The sequence below is a fragment of the Narcine bancroftii genome, chromosome 4 (genome assembly GCF_036971445.1).
Source record: "Narcine bancroftii isolate sNarBan1 chromosome 4, sNarBan1.hap1, whole genome shotgun sequence".
Taxonomy (NCBI): Eukaryota; Metazoa; Chordata; class Chondrichthyes; order Torpediniformes; family Narcinidae; genus Narcine; species Narcine bancroftii.
In genome coordinates, this window is record NC_091472.1 from 296,055,175 (window position 1) to 296,078,165 (window position 22,991).

The 22,991-nt window shown below is 39.2% G+C and overlaps 1 protein-coding gene across 1 annotated transcript in view; it reads right to left on the bottom strand.

Annotated features, from left to right (window-relative positions):
* Nucleotides 1-8,295: 8,295 nt before the first annotated feature.
* Nucleotides 8,296-22,991, bottom strand: part of kcnj3a (potassium inwardly rectifying channel subfamily J member 3a) — a 211,922-nt gene continuing 197,226 nt past the window's right edge. The window contains exon 3 of the mRNA XM_069935521.1: nucleotides 8,296-9,856. Coding sequence (XP_069791622.1) covers nucleotides 9,261-9,856 — 596 coding nt within the window. The 3' untranslated portion in view covers nucleotides 8,296-9,260. The remainder of the gene's footprint in view (nucleotides 9,857-22,991) is intronic.

A 22,991-nucleotide genomic window follows, 5' to 3' on the forward strand; every position in this document is an offset into this window, starting at 1 on the left:
GTCTGCCACTGGTCGGCCCTCACAGAACAACGGGCTGTGACGTTCATGTTTAACACTACCCACAAGAGCAAGATCAAGAACGACAAGATCCTGCGCTGGAGAGTCGAGCTGGCAACCTACAGCTACGATATCCAGTACCACCCCAGGAAGTTTAACGACTCCCCTGATGCCCTCTCTTGCACCGCGCATCTATGCATGACGACAGGTTGCAGGCATTGCATGAGTCCCTCTGCCATCCGGGCATCACCCAGTTGTACCATTTTGTTAAGTCCCGAAATCTGCCGTTCACCATCAGGAACGTTAGGTACATGACCGAGGCCTATCGGGTCTGTGCGGAGTGTAAACACCGCTTCTTCCGCCCCCCCCACCCCTCAGGCCCATGTTGTAAAGGCTATTCGGCCTTTCGAGGGTCTCGGCATTGACTTCAAAGGGCCCCTGCCTTCCACGAACCGAAACGTCTACTTCTTCATGGTAGTGGACGAGTACTCACGCTTTCCTTTCTCCATAACTTGTCCAGACACCTCCACGGCCACCGTCATAAGGGCCCTGGGGCAGATTTTCACCATGTTTGGCTACCCTGCCTTCATCCACAGCGACCAAAGGTCTAGTTTCATGAGCGACGAGCTGCGACAGTACCTAATGGCGAGGGGCATCGCGACCAGTCGCACGACAAGCTATAACCTGAGAGGCAATGGGCAAGTGGAACGCAAGAATGGGGTGGTCTGGAAGGCAGTCCCCCGGCTCTCAGGTCAAAAGGGTGGCCCGTTGAGTACTGGCAGGACGCCCTACCCGAGGCGCTCCATGCCATTCAGTTACTGCTATGCACAGCTACCAACGAGACCCTGCATGAAAGTCTGTTCTCAGTCCCCAGGAGGTCGGCGACTGGAATGTCACTCCCAGCATGGCTCATGTCCCCGGGACCGGTGCTTCTGTGTAAGCATGTATGGACACAGAGGGCCGAAGCCCTAGTAGAGCAGGTTTTCCTCTTTCATGCAAACCATAACTACGCTCACGCTAGGTTCAGCAGTGGCAAGGAGGACACCATCTCAACCAGGGACCTGGCACCAGCAGGAGCACCCACCACACCGCGTCACCCTCCAACCCAGGATGACGCTGACCGGGCATATATCCCCGACCCCAGGCAGGGGCCCGCTTCAGCCTTAGGAGACGAACCCACCCCCCCCCACCCATCCAATACGACCTGCATACGTCGACCCCAGCCCCCCTGGCCTCCCCTCTGCGCGGCACCACACCAGACTCACTCACCCCTGCCGCCAGTCCCCCCACTTCCCCTCTGACCAGTGACAAGGAGCCAGTCCTACGACGGACACAGAGACCCCGGCAGCCGCTGAATCGTCTGAACCTGTAAATATTGTATGTACATAGTGGGTGTGATTCCTTGTTACTGCCCCCCACGGGACAATTTTAAAAAAGGGGGTGAATGTCGAGGTACTCCACTGCCCTACTGCAGAGGGCAACCTCTGTACCTGCAGGAGTGTAATGGGACAGGACAACACCTGGCAGGCTGTCAATCAGTCGGCCCGAATGGATCAAGCCACACCCGGTCGGGTGTCAATCACCCTCCGGGATATAAGCTTGCGCCGGCCTCCCGAGGCCTTACTCAGAGTTGCTGCAGCCACAGCCAGCCTGACTCTGTGGAAGTCTTTGTGGATTAAAGCCTGTTGTACAGTCTTTATTTTTGTGTGTGTCTGATTCTGGCTCACAGTGCACCATAGAACTTAGTCACCAAGGCCTGTCTTGACTTATTTGAGAAGCATGCTTGAAACTGTAGAGAAGAGGATCACCATAGCCATTCTGAGACTTATTGCTCTCAATGCTGTCCTTGACCATTATAGTTCTAGTGAAGATGCTCTCACAATACTGTTAGAGAAAAGGTCCAGAATTTCAGCCTGCGACAATGAAGTAATGTGGATTTATTTCCAAATGAGGATGGTGTATGGGTAGGAAAGAATCTGCAAGTAGCATTCTTCCACATCTCACAGGATGCGGATATATGGATATGTGACCCTTTACCTCCCGAGGTAGTCTGATGACCAGGGACCAGGGTGGCATAGTCCAGTGTAATAAAACCCTTTATAATTTAGTGCCTGTCTGAAAAAGTGTTCCAGGATATGTAATTCTGTTATCAACTTTATCACTGCCCAATAGGGGAGGAATTCGCTTTAGAGTCTTCAGTGGACTTTTCAAGTCAGAGAATCAAAGTTCAGAATGCACATCTATATTTTGCATTGACACAGGGATGTGATGACTTCATTCTGTGCTGTAAATGTGTCCAATACTGTGAACGTGGCAGTTAACTGAGGGACATCTCCACACTTGCAGCCATTATATCAATTATGAATAAGAAGTCTGAGGCAAGAAAACCCTAAAGATCCTTTTGGGACCTGAAAGTGCACTTCTGCTCCACAGGATTTTAAACAATGAAAAATTCACACTGCTTTACCCTTTTATCTCTAGTCTTCGCTCTCATCTGGTACAACCCCAACCCTTGGTGCTCTCCAGGATCGACACTGACACTAGTCCTTGCCCTGACCATGTCTCTATCCATGTGCCAACGCTGGCATACAATGTGTGTAATGAAGTCTTCAAGATTATACAGTGATCTTCTTCAGGATGTGTGTGCACATTCTGGCCTTTGTTGTAATATCCCACAAAAATAGCATGCAATATTAATTTTACTGATACTATTATTTGGAGTAAGTTGTTTGCAGTAAGATTTGTGAACAGAATTTTATTCTTTGTTGAGTTGTTTTCAAATGGAAGAGTACACACTGGTTGATTTAGAGTTCTTTTTGCCAAAACTTTGCATTAGAATCCTAACTTCTAAGTAGAAATATATAAACAAGGGCCTGCATATTAATCATCATTTTTATTAAATTATAAGCTCTCTGGTCTTTCTGGAAATGCAAGGGTGAAAATATTATGAATCACCATGTGTTTTTTGTGTAAGTCAGTTCTTCAACTCTTGATGTGAAGCTAATTCACACTGATTTTAATGTCTAGTGGGTAAATGAGTACTTGATGGATAATAAAGCAAGTTGATGATGAGTTACAAGGCTAAGTTTCACCAGTGCAAAAGAAGTGTTGATGGTTATCACTTGTGGGAATTTTGTTATTGTTTGAATAGTCACAGCATGCTGTGGATCAAGACCTTTGAAGACACAATACTCAGTCTGTTGTGAAAGTGGTTAAAGTCAGTTACCCAAGAATCACAACATTGAAACTTGGCTGGGTGTGAAAAGTGAATTCTTTGCAGTTAACAGGCCTTTTGTCAATGGGCAACGTTTATCTGTATGTGCTCTCTTTAGTTCATAGATCCAGACAGTTTGAGGAAATGGACCATTGTAAGGAGTTTTGGCAAAGGTGGAAATCATTCATTAAACAATCACATCACACACCCATCAGCTACAATACTGGGGCTGTAAATTGGTTTAATACATTTATTGATGACAAATGCAATTATAAAGTCATACAGCATTGAGACGTCTGCACTAATTAATAAGCACCCAATTACACTAATCACAATTTTCCTCTCTGTGGTGATGTTTCCTCCATTGTGATTGACTTCTGTATATATGGAGCTGGCTTGCCCATTGATGACTCAATCCCTATGACTCTTCCCCTATTGTCCTGGGCCATAAAGGTCGAGCCAGCTCTCCCTTCTCGCCATTCCTATACCTGGATCCGGTCCAGCAAGGTTCTTCTGTACATTAAAGCCTATTGTTCCCTCTGCCTAGTCTTTGTGGCTACTGGTAGTGCACTCAACCTACAAACTCCACCTCTATTTTCCTGCCACCCATTAACATCAGGGCCAATTGATAGTGGACCATTTACTCCCAATCATTTCATCTTCGGTCTGTGAGAGAAAGCACAGCACATGTAAAATATTGGGTACATATTTAGAATATTTTCCTTAGGGTAAAAATGTAATTCATTGGCGGAAATGTGATTAAAATGGAATGGAGGGGCAGAGGAGGGGGATTTAAAGATGTGTAGGGCAACAGAGAGTGGTGCGTGCCTGGAAGAGGCTTCCAGGTGTAGATGTGGAAGTAGATACAATAGTAGTGTTTAAAAGGTTTCTAAATAGATGCATGAATATGTAGGGAAAAGAGGCATATGTACCATGTAAGGGCATCAAAGTTTTAGATTCAATAGGGCATCATGTTAGAGTGGCATAGCATATGTGCTCAGCAAGAATGGATGCCAATAATGTGTTGGCTTGGATTCTTTTGCTTCGTCCAGTACAAGATTATTACAGAATCATAGATTAAAACAGCATGGTAATATGCCCTACACCCTGCAACGTGCACTCTGGACATCCAGGAACCATTTTATTCTCTCAGAAACTCCCGAATATTCTACCACTCCTCTCCATGCGAGAGGAAACTTACATTGACTAATTAACCTACCTTCCCAAATTCCAAGAAAACCAGAACACCTGGTGGAGATGCATTCGATCACAGAGAGAATGGCCAACTTCATACAGATAGCACAAAGGTCAGGAATGAACCTGGTTTCTGGAGCTGAGGTGGCAGCTCTATACTGCATTGATGTTCAAAACAACTGATCATCAAAACAAATTCTCACAGAGAATAAAAATTAAACATTGAATATAGTCTATCATGAATGTATTCTTAGAACTTCAGCGAAATACTGAGGATTTCATCTAGTTCAGAAATATTGATTATTTTTTAAAAATATCCATCTGATAAGAAGGAAAAGATTTCTGGTGTTTTAGTACAAAGAAATCAAGCATACATTGTTTGTTTAGCAGTAACAAACATTAAAACCTGCATACTTAAATAAATTCGGGCAAGATTCAATTTGCGCCATCAGATTAAAGCACATCTTATTATTTTGCATATTTTAAAGCAATATTTTTTCCTAGTCTATTATCCCATTTGGAGTATTGCTAGGAGTCTAATAAGGGTCCAAGGAATACATGTATTGGAATTAATTAAATATTTATTTCAATTGGAATGATAAAGGTGTAGTTTCCTACAAAAAATATGTAAATACTTATTTACATATTTTTTCAGACAATAACTTGCTTTCTCAGTATTTTTGTTTTCAAATGACTGCACCATGGGTATTAATCGATAAATATGAGTGTCGACGATGTGAGTGAAGTGTACATACTGCTAAAGTTGATACAATTCTATTTAATATCAGAACAAGGCAGCTTTATCTCTTTAATCTTTTAATAGTCATCCAGCAGATGCAACTGTCACGGTCGTGAAGTTGAAAGTGCATCAAGACATAGAATACAATGTAGGAAACCAGCACCTGGAGCCTGAAACAACAAGCAGGGGACAAAGTGCAAGTGATAGATGAAACTCGGCTTTGGAAAGTGTGGGGGCTGAAGAGATAAAGGTGCTGAGGATTCGAGGAAACTGAGCTGATTGAGGACCGAATAAGGAGGCAGAATCTGGATGAACAAAAAATCTATGGGAAGAGAAACTAGAACTGAAGAGAGCACTGAGGGTCCTGGAAGTTTTTATGAATGTTAGCAAAATATACGGTGTGTCCTATGCACCCAAGCCAATATAAACTCTGAGGTCAAATAAAATTTTGGTGATTGTAGCATCTTGTAATGAGATACCTAATGTAGAGAGACTAATAATTGTCAGCTATTCTTGTGGCAGAGGAAATGCTGTGGATCTTGGTTAATTTTGACTGAGTGAAAGCTGCAGGCTATATCTCATCAGTTCCACCTTTAACAGGTGATAAATGTGGAAGTAGATGGAAGAGGATGTCATTAGATAGTCACAGATCACCGTCAACTAAACGAAGGTGTTCCTGAGCTAATTTACCTCAGGTTGTTCATGACATTAGAAATTATTGGTATTGGGATCTGACATTTACAAAACCACTTTTTTGTGCACAATTTGCACACAACCATCCAGTTTCTAGATCAGAGCAGGTGAGTGTTTTAAGTATTCGATAGGACTTGGTAATAGGCTCTGACTTGACCAACTTGTTTCTGGGATTTTATTTAAACCCTCAGGAAAAATTACTTCGCTGTGCAGATCCTTGCAATCAGTTTCCAGAAGTTGTTGCTGGGATGTTTGCTAATATTAATTACAAATTCATTTCAGAAGTCAGTTAAAAGTATAGGTAGCTTACAGTACTGTCTCATTATCTAATCAATTTTAAGTTGTCATTTATATTAATTCAGTGATGCTGCAGGAGACCAATAAAACACCTTTAGAAGTTTTGCGTTAAGGAGTATAAAGAAGGTCAAAGTATTTCTCAAACTGCTAATTGTGGAAGAAACAATATTTTGGATAGGCAATCTACAATGAATTATCCTGATTTTTATTGGTTAGAGTGAAAACAACAAATTGGAAGTTGTCTTTAATTTGAAACCAAGTCATTATCACTCATTTTTAGATTTCAAACACAGCAACATTATATAAAAGATCTGAAATTTGGGATCACAAATCACTGGCATCAGAAGGGAAGTAACATTTTGGAGATATATCAATAGAGAATTCAAAATGAATCAGAATACTTGAAACCAGTGAGATTTTGGTTTAATAAGAAGTCTGAATGATGATTTATTTTTTAAAATATAAAATGCATTACAAATCTGCATTTGATACAAGGCCATGATTACATGGCCATGACATGCAATTAGTAGTAAATAAAAAATAATTTCCTTTACTTTTGCAAATTAAAATAAATGTTCTATAGGTCCATGGTCTTTGAAGTTAAAGATTAACTTAATACTTGATACTCAGAAGGGATTAGAATTTTATCCTCGATTGTATGCATTCAATTCATGGCAAAATATCTTCTGTACTCTGACTATTTCATACATTTTGCTCATGTGACTCATGATGGAACTGTATATTATTTTTGATTCTAGCACTGAACACTTTGATTAACATTACAGAAACATAAGCTTCCTTTTAAGCAATTTATAGTTTAAAATTTCCATTGATAATTATCCCTTGTAAAATGTACCTTGTTCATGGTCAATAGTTCCAGAAATTCTTTCATTTCAGAAAAAAAGGAAATTATAAGGCAATGTGTCGTGGGTCAACACATTTCTTGCAGGAATTAGATGCTGAAAAATACTGTTATATATGAGACTGAATATATGTGTGCAATGGAACAGGCTTGAAAACAAATTGTGCGCCTAACTACATAAATTCCCCAGCTAGTGTGGTGGTGAAGAATGGCCGTGGCCCAGATTAGGGAAGATTTGTGGCCTTTAGCATTGGGTTGGGCCATTGAGAAGTCTTGATTAACTATCTTAGGGGATGGGCCAATCAAATGGCAGGGTTGCAACGTTATGGCGGTGGTGTGGTGGGAAGAAGTCAGGCAAGATCAGATCGTGGCTGGCACTCAAGACACCTGCAATGAGAGGCAAGTTTTTAAAATGTAAAGGGTACTTACCTGTCAGTGCTTGATTGCCCTGTTTGAAACATGATCAGGCCCTTTAACTATTTCTGAAGCAGCTTGAATACATTGTAAAAGTGTGTTCCTGCCTGAATGGCCATTGCAGTCGACATGCTAAATTGGATTTTGTGAAAGTAGCATCTTGACATGTTGCATACCATATCTGTGTGTTATTGTATCAGGTATACAGACAGCTTAAAACTTGGCAAAATATTTGAATATAATTATAGATTCCAGAAATACCTGATCTCATTTTGAGTGATCAGTTTTCTGCTAACAGTCTATCACAGAGCGCATTCACATAGATGTTGCCATAAGAGAAAAAAAAACCTTCTATACAATCAACTTCTGTGTGCACATGTATTTAATGGTTTCAGGGGGCTGACCGAATCACAAAGTTCATCCGATAGGAGCAACCTACATAGAATTGCTTGCATTTTTATGTGTCAAGAGTTTTTAAAAAAATCCTTATCATGTTCTTCAACTACATTTTGTTCATGAAGGGGACTCATTTATTTATGCAACAGAAAATTTATCAATACTATTTACTGAAGTCAGTAAATAATTGAGCAGGTAACGATGCTTTTAGCAAAATAAATACTTTGAAATGTGAAGAATTAAATCAGGGCAGAAAAACATTTTGATAATTATTCTCTAATATTTGGATAATGGCGTTCATAAACATTAGCATTGTTGAACTTGGTTTTACTCATTGTGTAGCAGCTAAACACTTTAAAGTGCACTTTTTGTAGTAGATCTTTGTTAAAACAACATTAGAGCATTAACAACCAAATCACGAGTCTTTGAAATGGAACAGCATAAACAGTTGAAAAGTTTAATATAGTTTTCAGCTAAAAACTGAGGCTGCAATAGGAATAAATACAAGTATTTCATTTTCCCTTAGTAGATTGAATAAACTTATGTTTATACACAAAGTCAGCATGCCTGAAGATGCTCCTCGTTTGGTAACATATTTGACTTTATACAGTTCAGAGTATGAAGCAGGCTGAAGTAAAATAGTGTGATTTGAGATGATGAAACACAGACCTGCTGTGCAGTCTTGTTACCACAATTTAGCATTTCCATTTCCTTCATCCTCACTTCTTTCAGCACCATAACATCCTTTGTTTACATACATTTCAAAAAGCAATATTTCAAAACAAAGCAAAAAAAAAATAGGCTAATAGAACACAAAACAGGAAGATACCAGATTATTTAAGGCTGAAACTTTGTCAAGAGCAGTCTATTGCTCTGTATTGCCTGTAGCCTTCTCGTATTTTGTAAGCAAAACATGCATTCAAAAGGACTAATTTTAAGAGAACATATTACAATTTGATATATATATATGTTGAAGATAGCCTTTTTAATTTTAATTTAAAGCACGAAATCAATCTTCAAAAGATATCCATTTTCATTTAGAAATACACCTTGCTGAACTTTAAGATCCTCTTCTGTAATAGATTTTGAGACATTGTAAAGCCTCATTTTTATACATTTTCGCTACTACTGAATAAATATAAATTTATTATGGATCATGCCGTAAAACTATATGCAAAAGTTGCACCTTATTATTGCATGCTATTTGTGATACTACATGCCATTTGATGCAAATATTACAATGAGTTTAAAATGGCCGAGGTCTTGTATCAAAGCAATAAACATACATTTCACTCCAGCTGCTAAATTAACATCTCATAATGCATGTAATGTTAATGTTACTTTGCCCTGTTTTGTAAATAAATGCAATAAACTTGTCCCATTAATCTCTGAAAATTACAATATTGTCTCTGATCAAAAATTAGATTTTAGTGTCCATCAAAAGGTTCCTGAAGTTACGTAAAACGTTCAGAATTCATTTTCCTCAGTTTGGGTGGAAGGTTTCCCTCAATCCTTGAACCACCAGCTAATCTCTGGAGCTTTGGTGGTAGGTCAGTCACAGGTTGGCTCATTGGGTCACATGTCACCTTACTGGTCTTTTGCACCAGTTTTTCCTCAGAATTCCCTGGAATTGAGCTGATTCGTTGGAGCTTCATTGGCAGATCGCTCATGCTGTATGCTTTTTCTGAGGTTGTAGAACTCATTCTTAATAATTTTTTGGGTAGGTCTTCTCTCCCCGTGATCTTCTGCAGTTTCAGTGGTATCCTGGTACATAAATCATCCATACTGTCAAAGCAGTCCATAGAATTGTTTCTTTCTGGTAAAGTACCTCTGCTGTTGTTAATAGCTGGGGCCATTAAAGGAGAGGACATAAATAGCATTTCCTCTTGTTCTTTTACACTATATGGTGGTGTTGGGATTTCAAACGTTGCATGAAATTGGGAGTAGTCTACTTTAAAGAATCCTTCTTCTAGAGAAATAACTGGGAAAAAACGATTACCCCAAAGAACTTCATCTTCTGTATATGATGTTCTAGCTTGGCATGTCATGCCTAGAAAGAAAATACATGTGCATATAAATAATTCTATTAGGGTTTCATCCTGAAAGGAAATACAAATGATAATATATATATACTTCTAATAATTATTTGATAAACTGATTTTAAAATGAATATTTGCTAACATCTTTTAAAAGCCAACAAAATTGGAACAATTGTCAATGGGAGGTTGTACACTGGTGACACTAGTGAATGCACTGTGAGGATTCAAATCCATTCCCTCTCCATAAGAAGGACCTCACATTTTTAACAAAGTAATAAGTGATTTAAAATCGAAGTATCTCTGTTTTGTTCCAAGTTTCAACAATCCAATGGAGCGGCATGGTTGGGGTGGCGCAACTCCAGTGATCAGGACCAGGGTTTGAATCCCACGCTGTCTGAAAGGAGTTGGAATATTCTCCCTAGGTCTGCATAGGTTTTCCCTGGGGGTCTCCGTTTTCCTCCCACTGTTCGAAGCGCACCGGGAGTGTAGGATAATTGGGTGCAAATTGGGCAACACAAACATGTGGGCCAAAATGGCCTGATACTGTGATGGATGTCCAAATGAAATAAGTCATTTGGTTTTAATGAGATCCTCTGAGGTTATTGGAAATGTAGAAGTGGAAATCAAGGAAACTCTGGCTTACAAAATTCCAGTGTTCCAAATTTTGGATATGTAAATAATAGGAGAGGAATAGATAAAAGCAAATATTTGAAGACATTTTTAAGAAAAAAAAGTGGGGTGGCATGGTTAGCTCAATGCTGTTATAAACTGGGGTTTGAATCCTGTGGTGTCTGTAAGGAGTGTGTACATTCTCAATGTGTTTGTGTGTGCTTCCTTGAGTGCTCCAGTTTCCTCCAAATACCTGTATTCAAAAGCACAAGGGGGTTGTAAATCAATTGGGTGTAATTGGGTGGCACGGACTCATGGGGCGAAAGGGCCTGTTACTGTTCTATATGTCTAATTTTTGTTTTTAATTATAAAGTGGTAACATAGGCCACGGACCGAGGAACTAGTGAATATACTTAAATTTTCAGTAGGCTTTTGTACTGTGTTGCATTGAATACTGTTTCAGAAAAATAAGAGGTGATATAGGAGATCACAATAATTTGGAATGTCAGCTTCTATTCAGCATATCACTGGAAGGATTTGGAGGCTTTGGAGACTGTAGGAGAGTATTAGTTATAAGGAAAGTTGGGCAAACTTATTTCCCTGGAGTATTAACGGTCATCAATTCTCTTCAAAAACTTCAGTCAAATTCATGAGACACAATTTCCTGTGCACAAAACCATGCCGACTATCTCTAACTAGACCTGGCTTTTCCAAATGCAGATAAATCCTGCCCCTCGTAACTTTCTCATCACTAACATAACGCTTAACTGTGCTGGCATTTTTAGAAAATGATACAACATTGGCTATTCACTCCCATCTTCTGCTACCTTACTCCTGGCTAACAAAGATACAAAAATTCATCAGTCTTGTTTCTCATCTCCTACGATATTCTACAATGTGCCTGATAAGGCACTGGGAATTTATGCCTTTTTGGACCTCCTCCTTCATAATGATGACATGCTTCAGGATAGCTCTGTTCCCTTCCCTGAATTCATTCACTTCCTTATCCTTCTCTATGGTAAATACAGGTGACGTTTTCATTTAAGACCCCATTCATTTCCCATTGCTCCACACATATGAATACCACACTGATTAAGAGGACCTACTCTCTCAAAAAAAATCATTTGCTCTTAATGTATTCATATAATTTTTTAGGATTCTACTTTATTCTGACCACCAGGACTATCTCATGGCCCCCTTTTCCCCCTCTTAATTTCCTCTTTAAGTGTATTACTATGCCCATTATACTATTGAAGAAGTACTCTTTATCCCAGCTACTTCTAGCTGGCATATTAAAACTCAGCAAGTCTCGCAGCATACAGAGGAGGTAAAGATACATTACCGATGTTTCAGGCCTGAGCCCTTTGCTTCAAGGTAGAGGGGAAAACAGGCTGCATCTGAATAAAAGAAATGGCGGGGAGAAGAGTTCAGAGAAAAGGTGATAATTGGATATGGAGAAGAGGCCAGGAGAAAATTGTTGGGGGGGGATGGGGGGTTGGCTCTGTGAAATCAAACCTGAGGTAAAGGAGGAAGGAAAAGGGGATTGAGAGATAGAGCTACAAGAAAGGAGATGGGGGAAGTGGAGGGGGTGGGGGGGGATTGGCTAATGGAAACCAGAGAAGTCATTGTTAATGCTATCCAGTTGGACAGCGCCCAGATGTAATTTGAGGTGTTGTTCCTTCAATTTGCAGGTGGTCTCAGTCTCGCAGTGTATGAGACCATGGGCAGTCGTGTTGGGGTGGGGAATTGAAATGGGTGGCCTATAGGCACAACAGGACCTGCTGAGTTCCTCCAGCATTTCGGTATTTTTACTACAATCACAGCAGACTTCCCGTGTTTCATTCTACCAGGCATATGCCTCCTTTCACTGTGACCAGTGAACTGCCTGTGAATGCTGCTACAGATATTGTAACTCCTATGGTTGTTTGGGAATCAGGCTGCCTTTGCAGGAAGCCAGTCACATACATTTCATTTCTCTAGGTGGAATTAATGGGCAGGTGCTAGAGAGCAAAAGTGTGTGGGTGGAAAGAAATGGCTTATGGAAAGAAAACTAAAGGTGGATAATGCAAAATAATTGATAGTTTTCATAGCAAAATAAGTTGAGAAAGAAACGTTGGAAGATTCTTTTTTTTGTAGCTACAAAATAGTAACAGTAAATTTTGTGTCAAGTATAGGTAGAGATGATGAAAAGAAAGGCCTGAACACCTTATTGGGAGTGTACTACAAGTCCCCAAATAATGAACAGGAATTGCAGGAGCAGGAAATTCCTGGAATGCAAGGGCTAACATATGAGGAACATTTATCAGATCTTGGACTGTATTCATTAGAGTGTAGAAGAATGAGAGGTGATCTCGTAGAAACATTTGATTCCCTTGGTGGGTGAATCCAGGACAAGAGGACACAGACTTAGAATTAGAAGCTAGAGATGAGGAGAAATTTCTTTACCCAGATGGTCGTGGATTTGTGGAATTCATTGCCACATACAGCTGTGGAGGTGTGATCATTGGGGGAGTTTAAGGGGAGTTCGCTAGGTATCTAATCAGTCAAGGTATCAAGGGATATGGGGAAAAGACCAGAACTTGGAACTAGATGTAAGAACAGTTGAGCTTGAGGTGGATTTGCAGAGCAGACTCAATGGGCCGCATGGCCTAATTCTGTGCCTTTATTTTGTGATCTTCTGTGAGACTGCTGCTAGCTCCAGGCCAAATAAAGTTGTCAAAAACACAGAATTTTAACATTCAAAATATTGACTGGGAAAGTCCTAGTGCAAAAGGATTAGATGGGGTGGAATTTGTCAAATGTATTCATGAAAGTTTGGTCTGGCAATATGTAGAAGGTCCCACAAGGGAGAGGCAACACTTCATTTAATCTTGGGAAAATTGGGAAATGCAAGTGGATGAAGTGTTTGTGGATGAGCCTTTGGGGACCAGCAACTTGTGTTCTCTTAGGTTTAAAATAGCTATGGAGAGGGACAGGGCTGGATTAAGAGTCCAAATTGGCGCAAGGCCAAATTTTAAGGTAGTAGACAAAAACTAGCTCGTTAATTGGAGCAGGTTGTTTGAAGGAAGAGGAATGGTAGGAAAATCAGATATTTTTAAAAATTGTGTGCGCAAGAGTCCAGGAAATCAATGTTCCCGTTAGAGTGAAGGGAATAACAGAAACATGTTGGGGAAGATTGGATGATGTGGGAATACCAGGCTCTGGTCAAGAGCAGAGATAATGCATGGGCAGGTATAAGTAGATGGGATCAAGTGCATACCTAGAGGAGTTTCAAGAACTGAAATAAGGAACCAGGAGAGCAAAAAGGGAATCTCCTCTGGCAGGTAATATTAAGACATAAAGTTTATAAGTATATAAAGGGGAAAAGGGGAACCAGAGAAATTTGGGACTACCAGGAATCGATGAAGTCTACTCTGTGTGGAGCAACAGAGATGAGAAAGGTCCTCAATGAGTACTTCTCTATTTTTACTGTGGAGAAACTCAATGAGGACTGGGGAAGTTGGGGAAGTAAGTGGTAGTGTCTTGAGATCAGTTATTACAGTTGAGAAGGTGCTGAAAGTATTGAAAAGTATGAAGGGAAATACATTTCCTGGGCCTAATTTGATATTTCTGAGAACAATGTCAGAAGCTAGAGATGAAATTTCAGGTGTTTGGGTTGAGATTCATGAGTCGTTATTAAGTACAAGTAAGACTGGCCGAAGGGCCTGCTTCCATGCTGTATGAACTTATTCCAGAGTATATTCTCCTTTATGTGAAACTGGTTAACTGAACATAACAAACCATTCAAATGAACCAACTTTATTGCCAAAAAGAAAGAGCAACCATCTTCACTTGACATTGAACAGCGAACTCCCCACCATTTCTATCCAGAGAACCAGCTGAAAGCTTACTGGGCAGCAACATAAAATAATCTGGCTATGAAAGCGTGAAAAAGGCTCCTCAAAACCTTTCTCAGCATGTGGATGGCATGAATCAGAAGTGTGATGGAATATTTCCCTCTTGTTTCAGGGGCATGCAGGACAGGGCATTTGTCACTCTTGCCACTACCTCTGGGATCCTTCACATCCAATAGCTACTGTCCACATAATTCACTGCATCAAGGTTTCTTTAATAGTATCTCGCAAATATATTGACCTTTTCCACCTGAGATCTTTTAAAATTTACATTTAATTTACAAATTAAACATACAGCACAGTAAAAGGCCATTCTGGCCCAGGAGCCCAAAATATCCCAATTAACTTACAATCCCCCCCCCCATACATTTTGAAGGATGGGAGAAAACCAGAGCACTCGAGGAAACCCATGCAGACAGAGGCACAGGGAGACCATACAAACTCCTACAGACAGCGCTAGATTTGAACCCCAGTCGTTAGTGCTGTAATAGCGTTGAACTATTGTAGCATGTTCTTCTCAAAGTCACAGTTGTGACCTGGAAATACATGAAACACTTCTGGGTGATATTTATGGAACCTCTCAGCAAATAGCATAATACAATATCTTCATTACAAGACTGGAATGGTTTAAATTTGTGCATCCTCATTTACCAAACAAAAATAATGAATGGCATTTCAATGTTGATCTTTGAAGCATTTCTTATATTGAGTGACATAGATTTAAAAATTAATTGGTCCAAAACAGACTGGGAAGTTCCACATTCTTACAATTCTTTGGAGAAAGAAGTTACTTCTGCACAGTTTGATTTATTTTTCATGAAAATATTGATGAACAATATTTTATATTCAACTCTCAGCAGGATTTATACTAACACACAAAAGCATAGTGCAAAAAAATTGACAAATAGGTGCTTCCTAAGAAATGCTTTATATTTTCCATGAACAATTGCTGGTAAAAAAAAATCTATTTCTAAGCTTTCAACATATTGCCGGCAATGCAAAACTGTAAGAAATAAGAGCAGGAACAGGGTAGACAATTTAGCTCTTCTCAGATCATAGCAGATCTTTAATCTCTCTACTATTAAAAGGACTCGATGACCCTTCAAAAATAAATGTACGGTGATTGTAGGTGAATTGGTGTATTTTGGAGGCACCAAGGGCCTGTTAACATTTAAATTTAAATTTTAAAATTAATTTTTTTAATTAAAGCAAGCAGAATAGCAAGGATTTGCTACTCTCTGCTTAACAAAATGTAATCTCAGTCCCCTATGGCTTACCTCTCCAAGCTACGCCTGCCTATGTGTGAGCTTTGTGGAGCAATCTCTGCTCCAAACCTACACAGTTAAGACCCCACAACTCTTCCTCCGTTTTATCGACGACAATATCGGGAATGCCTCATGCACCCGTGGTGAGCCTGTCAACTTAACTTACTTCGCAGCCATCTTCCACCCTGATCTCAAACTTACTTCGCAGCCATCTTCCACCCTGATCTCAAACTCACCTGGTCCATCTCCATAAACACTCTCGCCTTCCTGGATCCCTCTGTCTCCATTTTGGGAGACAAGCTTTCCACCAACGTATACTACAACCCTCCAACTCCCACAACTACCTGGACTACACTTTCTTACACCCTGTCCCCTGCAAGGATTCCATCCCCTTCTCTCAATTTGTCCACTTCCGCTGTATCTGTTCCCAAGGTGAGATCTTCCAGTCCAATCTTCCAAAATGTCTGCCTTCTTCCACAAACGTGGCTTCCTCTCCACGACTATTGACTTAGCCGTCACACGTTTCTCCTCCATTTCCCACTCACCTGCCCTGGACCCCCTCTGTTTCCAGAAGCAAAAAGTATAGAATCCTCCTCATCTTCACCGACCACCTCACCAGCCTCCACATCCAACACATTATCTGCCAGAATTTATGGGACTTACTACAGGATCCCACCACCAGATAGGTTTTTCCTTCTGATTCTCTCTCAGCCTTCCACAGGGACTGCTCCCTCCGTGATGGCCTCATGCACTCATCCCTCTTCACCCATCGCAGCTCTGGCACCTTCCCCTGTGCCCACAGGGGATACAACACTTGTGTCTATACCTTATCCCTCACCACAGTCCAGGGCCCCACACAGGCCTTCCAAGAGAAGCAACACTTCACTTGTACACCCAGAGGACGTAAATACTGCATCCAGTGCACTCTTTGTGGCATTCTCTACATCAGAGAGACTGGTCGCGGAGCACCTCCTCTCCATTCGCAACAACAGTGAACTCCCAGTTGCCAACCATTTCACAATCCCACGCTCACATGCCTGTCCATGGAATTATGTACTGTCCCACCCTGACCACCCGCAGATGGAGAAAGTTTATTTTCCGACTGGACACCCTCCAGCTAGATGCCCTTAACATTGACTTTACTCCTTTCCACTAAACCTGCTTGCCTTTTCTTTCTCCTCCACCTTCTTTCATTCTTCCACCCACCCAGCCATCTTACCTCCCCCTCACTCCTGCTGTCCCCTCTCTCCTTTCTCCAATTATCATATCTGGCCATTGCCACCCCCTTCCCCCCCCCCCACCCCTACTCTTTTGTTTGGATGTCTACAGACATTTTCTCATACATTGATGAAGGGCTCTAGCCCGAAACGTTGGTTATGTATCTTTACCTTTGCTACATAAAGGATGCTGTTTGACCTGCTTAGCTTCTCCAGCAATTTGTGTTTTTTTACTCTTAAATCAGGATCTCTTCTGTTCAGCCCTCTTACATTAATAAGTTTCTGAGATTTTCTTGGATTCTTTTAAACATCAGAGAACATAGGCCAAGTTTACTCAATCCCTTCTTGTCTGACAAACTTGCAATGCTTGAACAGCAAAATAAATCTCTCCACTGCACTCTCTCGTTCATTAATAAGATTCCTTTTTAGACAAGGAGACCATAACTGTACCCATTCATTTTGCAAAGACTGTATACAAGATATCTTTACTCCTGTACTTAAAACCTCTTTTAATCAGGGCTAAAATATTCCTCATTTCCAAATATTTGCTTCACAATGATTTTCCGTCATGTGCACAAAGAAGCAGAAGACGTTTTATCGTTCAGCACCTACCCACTTTCCTGTTTTGTGCATTAAGCTCGATAACTTCACATTAGAATACATCTGTCATGTTTTCTACCCCATCACAACTTGACCACATCCTCTTTCCTACTCACAAATTCACCCTGAAAAGAGTTACTATTTCATTGAAGATTTCACAAAGGAAAATGATCTGGGTCAGCCCTAGATGAGCTGGTTGGTGTTTATTTCAAGTGAGAATTGGTAAGGCTAGAGATAATTGTTTGTTCGCTAAATTAATTACCTGAAGGCTTCACATGCATTGACAAACATCTTGCTACGATATCAGCCTGTGTAGTAATTAATACCACCTCGATGGAGATAACAAGGCAAGTTGCATCATAGCATTGATTGGAATCTATTTTTAAGAAGTGAACATAGTCATTGATCAGTTACAACTTTTAAGATTCTGAAGAGTTAGGTCTATCATCAGTCCCCTTGACTGAATTATTTTGCATTCTACAGCAAACTGCAGAAAAATTCATGTATGGTCAAGGGCATTAAGGAGAAAGATTTTGAGTGACTGAAGGAGAGTTAAACAAATGCATTTATAAATAAAAAAATCATGGCAACTAAAATGGTCAATTACTGATTTGGAAGTTTAATCATTACTTGTGTTTAAATACATTGGTCCAACAAGAATCAGCAAGGTAAATAAACACTTAATCATCTGGTCGTTTTGAGCAGCTTGATAAACTACATTTTTTAACTGTAAAATTCCCTTTAATTTGCTCTCCTTTAACTGAAACAACTGAGAGATCTCTGTTTAATCCTCATTTGAATGGTGCAAGTCAAGAAATTTTTGGAATGTTAACTTTCATCACAAGATGAATTGTTAAAATACCATGAGATCTAGTTCTCCAAAAAATACTGCAATAATCAGGGATTCTCCTGTTAAGGTTGGTTGAGGTCCCTGTTAATGTCACGAGATATGATTCTGACATAGCACTCAAAGTTTGAGAAAGGGGGAAATCATGTTTACTCAACAACGTTGATATTACATCCATGCCCACAAATTGAACAGTGACAATCTAACCAGCACCCCCATATTAATTATCCACTGAGAACCTCGTATTAAAAATAGAGAAATGCTGCCTTGTGGTACATCCAACCGACCCAACATTACCACTCATGATGCTTAAAGGAATTTTTAATGACTTGCAGGTTTGTTGGCAATTGCTTTTAAATGGATTTGGTAGGAGGGTAATTAACTGAATAGTAGCTCTGGGATAATAAATCAATTGTTGCTCAAATCAAGTGTGTCCAAGAGAATGACCTAAATCCATATAATGAGGGTACAACTCTGGACCTCCTCTTAGGAAATGAGAGGAGGATTTTGGATCAGTGACCATTATTCCATTAATTTAAAAAAAAGTTAAGTAGAAAGATGGGACAGGTCCAGATATTCAAGTCCTAAATTGGACAAAGCTGATTTTGGAGCAATAATGTAGGATCTTGCAGAGAGGATGTTTGCAGATAAGGGGACAGCTGGAAAGTGGAATGTATTTTTTAGAAGTGAGAGAACAAGAGTTCAGTCTCTGCATGTTCCTGTAAGGGTGAAGGGCAAGGCTGGCAAGTTCAAGGAGCCCTAATACAGGGAGATATTGAGATGCTGGTCGGGGAAAAAAAAAGAAGTATATGTCAGATTCAAGCAATTGGTACCAAAACCCGTGATGAGCATGAGAAGTGTAGGAGTACACTTATGAGGGAAATCAGAAGGGCAAAAAGATAGATCTGGCAGTCAAGATAAAGGAAAATCCCAAGTGATTCAGTAGGTACATTAAGAGTAAAAGGCTGGCTAGAGAGAGAGAGAATTAAAGGCCATCTTTTTGTGGAGCCACAAGAATTGGGTGGGACTTTAACCATATAATCATATAACCATATAACCACTTACAGCACAGAACAGGCCAGTTCAGCCCTACTAGTCCATGCCGTAGCAAATCCCCACCCTCCTAGTCCCACTGACCAGCACCCAGTCCATACCCCTCTAGTCCCCTCCTATCCATGTAACGATCCAGTCTTTCCTTAAATGTAACCAATGATCCCGGCTCGACCACGTCTGCCAGAAGCTCATTCCACATCCCCACCACCCTCTGCATAAAGAAATTTCCCCTCATGTTCCCCTTATAATTTTCCCCCTTCAATCTTAAACCATGTCCTCTAGTTTGAATCTCCCCCTTTCTTAATTGAAAAAGCCTATCCACGTTTACTCTATGAATGAATAATTTTCATCAATCTTCATTGTTGAGAAAATCATGGTGGCCAAGGCATTGAAGGAAATAAGTTGCAATGTGTCAGACAATATTAAAAGTTGCAAGGAGATGTTGGAAGCCTTGGAGCTTTAAAAATAAACAAATCTCAATAGCTTGATGAAGTTATTCTCTCACCTTATGGGGAACTAGGAAGAAATTCCCAAGGATTTGTTGAGGTATTTGCATCATCTTTTTTTTAATAGTTTATTTAAACTTTTGACCAGACATGCAGTCAATTACAAAATTTAAAATTTTAAGTACAAGTGTAAATCCAGTATTTACTCCATAATTATGCCCCAACCCACTGAAAAAAAAAACCCAAAGAAGAGTAGATGTAACAAAAAGCAAGAAAAGGAGATAAAGAAAAAGAAAAGAAAGCAGAAAGGATTGCTGAAAAAGTGCCACACTCTCCACGGATCATAAATTGATGTTCTATTTAATTTTCTTTGGAGAAGATCTACACAGGTCTCAAGGGTTAGGCAGAACACTATTACAGATTTACATCTGAAAATTGTAAACATGGACACCAAACTTGTAAAAATATGTTGTATTTATTTCTTAGGTTAGAGGTAATTTTCTCAAGGGGAATACAACTATGTATTTCTTCATTCCAATGTGCCATACCTAGATGTGAGTCAGACTTCCATGCAACTGCTATGCACTTTCTAGCCATTGCCAATGCAATTTTAACAAATATTTACATCATTTTGTGATGTCAGAAGATTGGTTGGTGCCTAACGTTGTGCTGTTATTTAAACATGACAGCAAGGACAAACCCTTTGTCATTACATGTAGACATAAATATATAGATTATATAGATAGATGGATAGAGGTCTAGATGGATAGAGAGAGAGAGAGAGAGAGAGAGAATGGAAAGAGAGAGATGTAGAAAAATAGAAGAACCTAGAAGTATGCTCCAAAAGCAGGCAAGTAGGGCGAGCTGAGAATATAAACTTTCTTGACGTGGATGAGTTGGGCCAAAGGTTCTTTATTTCAAGGAGACAAATAAGCAAAAGTAAATTTCCAGTTTACTAGAAATATTTTTAAGATCCAAAGCAAATTGAACCCACAAGGAAACCCCAAGGACACTCCAGATCTTGACTTCCTTAGTAAGTGAGGTAAAAAAAAACCACAAGGTAAAAAGGAAGATAGCAACTGAGAGGTCAATGTTTCAAGGTATGTATAAAGTCCAGGGTGAAATTGTATATGCAGTTGTTAAGGCAAATAAAATACATGAAAGAATGATTCAAAAAGAAATGAAGTCTGGAATAATAGCAGGGCCAACTGTAGTTCATAATTCTTCATGTTCTATTGCATATAGGACATTATTTCATTATATCAGGGCAGTCAAAATGTTTTAAATAAAATGTAAGATGAAGAAGTGGAATAATATAATCAATTATAGGCAGGAAGATAGAACAGTCACCAAATGTTTCTCTGCTACAAAATACAATCTAATTAAAATTGTAGCTGTGGATGTCACCTTGGTCATCAGCAGAATCACAGATGGCAATAAGGAACCGTACAGGAGTGAGATAGATCAGTTGTTTTTATTTTGATAATTTTATTTTAAAATTTATCCATAAATGTAATCATAGCCAAATGTAAAATACAATAATCAAATATTAATATCGAGTCCCTTATACATGATGGTATAAAACCCCAACCCCCTCCCCTTTAACAAAACCCAAAGAAAAGAAAGAAAGAAGAAAAAGCATGAGAAAAAGAGAAATAAAGGAAAACAAGAAAAGAAACCTGGTTGCCAGAGGATATCCCTCACCACTTGGCTCTGACCGTTTGTATCCTATAATACTTCCAAGGAGGTCAACAAGGTTTTCAAGTTTAGGGAAAACATCTATAAATTAATTCCTGCAATTTGTAAATATGGGTGCCAATTTTCAAAAGTGCATCATATTTATTTGTCAGATTATAAGTAATCTTCTCAAGAGGAATACAGCTATGCATTTCTGCGTTCCATTGCTCCAGACCTAAATGGGTGTCCAATTTCCATGTTACTGCTATACATTTTCTTGCTATTACCAATGTTATCTTTACAAATTCTTTTTGATATATTGATAATTTCAATGTTGGGCTTACATCTTCAATATTATCTTGTACAAATAACATTTGGTTTTGTGGGAATTTCATTCCCGTAACCTGCTCTAGAAAAATTTGCGAAATTTATCCAAAATGGCCTCACTTTAGGACAGGACCAAGTAGAATGTAAAAAAGCACTATCTCCTGGTCACATCTAAAACACTAGTCTGATAAGTCCAATTTCAATCTATTTAATGCCTGTGGCATGAGAGTCAATCTATTTAACTCCTGTGGCATGAGATATAATTGATATATTTTTTTTAAATTGAACTAATCTGTATCATTTATAGTGTTTGCATTATATCTTGATGTAACTCTGACCAATTTTGTTCATCAATGTTAATATTTAAATCCATCTCCCATCACTGTCTGGACCTATGTATCCCCTGCTTTGGAGTCCCCTTCTACAATAAAGTGTACGTAGCTGAAATAAATTTCTTTATATGTCTATTGCGAATCAACATTTCCACATTGCCACATTTTGGTTATTTATCTCTTAAATAAGCCCTTAATTGATAATAACAAAAAAGTATGTATCCTATATTTATTTTTTAATTGTTGAAATGATATTACATTTCTTCCTTTTTATATATATATATATATATATATATATACACACACACATATATAACTCCTTTCTGAGACAAAGTGCTTAAAAATTAATTATTCATTGAGAATGGAATAAGTCGATTTTGGAATAGAGGCATTGTGGATGGGACAACTCTCCGGTTCCAATTTCATTGTTTATCTTATTCCAAGTGTTAATTAAATGTTTCAATAAAGGAGCTTCCCTCTCCCAAATATGAATATTGGTTCCCATTTATATATAAAGTCTTCCCATATTCTCTCTCCTACTTTATCACTTTCTATTTTAATCCATGCTGGTTTCTCTCCCTCATCAAAAAAATGAGGCTGCTTTATAATAATTTTTAAAATTTGTTAACAATAAACCTCCTAAATCAAATGTCCATGTCAGTTTATCTAAAGAAACTCTTGACACTTATCCTTCCAAAGAAACTTTCTTATTTATGTAACTCTTGAACAAAACTTTTGTGGTAACATTATTGGCAATGTTTGAAATAGGTATTGTACGCTAGGAAATGTATTTGCTTTAACACAATTAACTTCACCCAAAAATGTTATTGCTAATATCATCCACTTATTCAAATTTTCTCCCATTTTTAAAGCAAAGGTA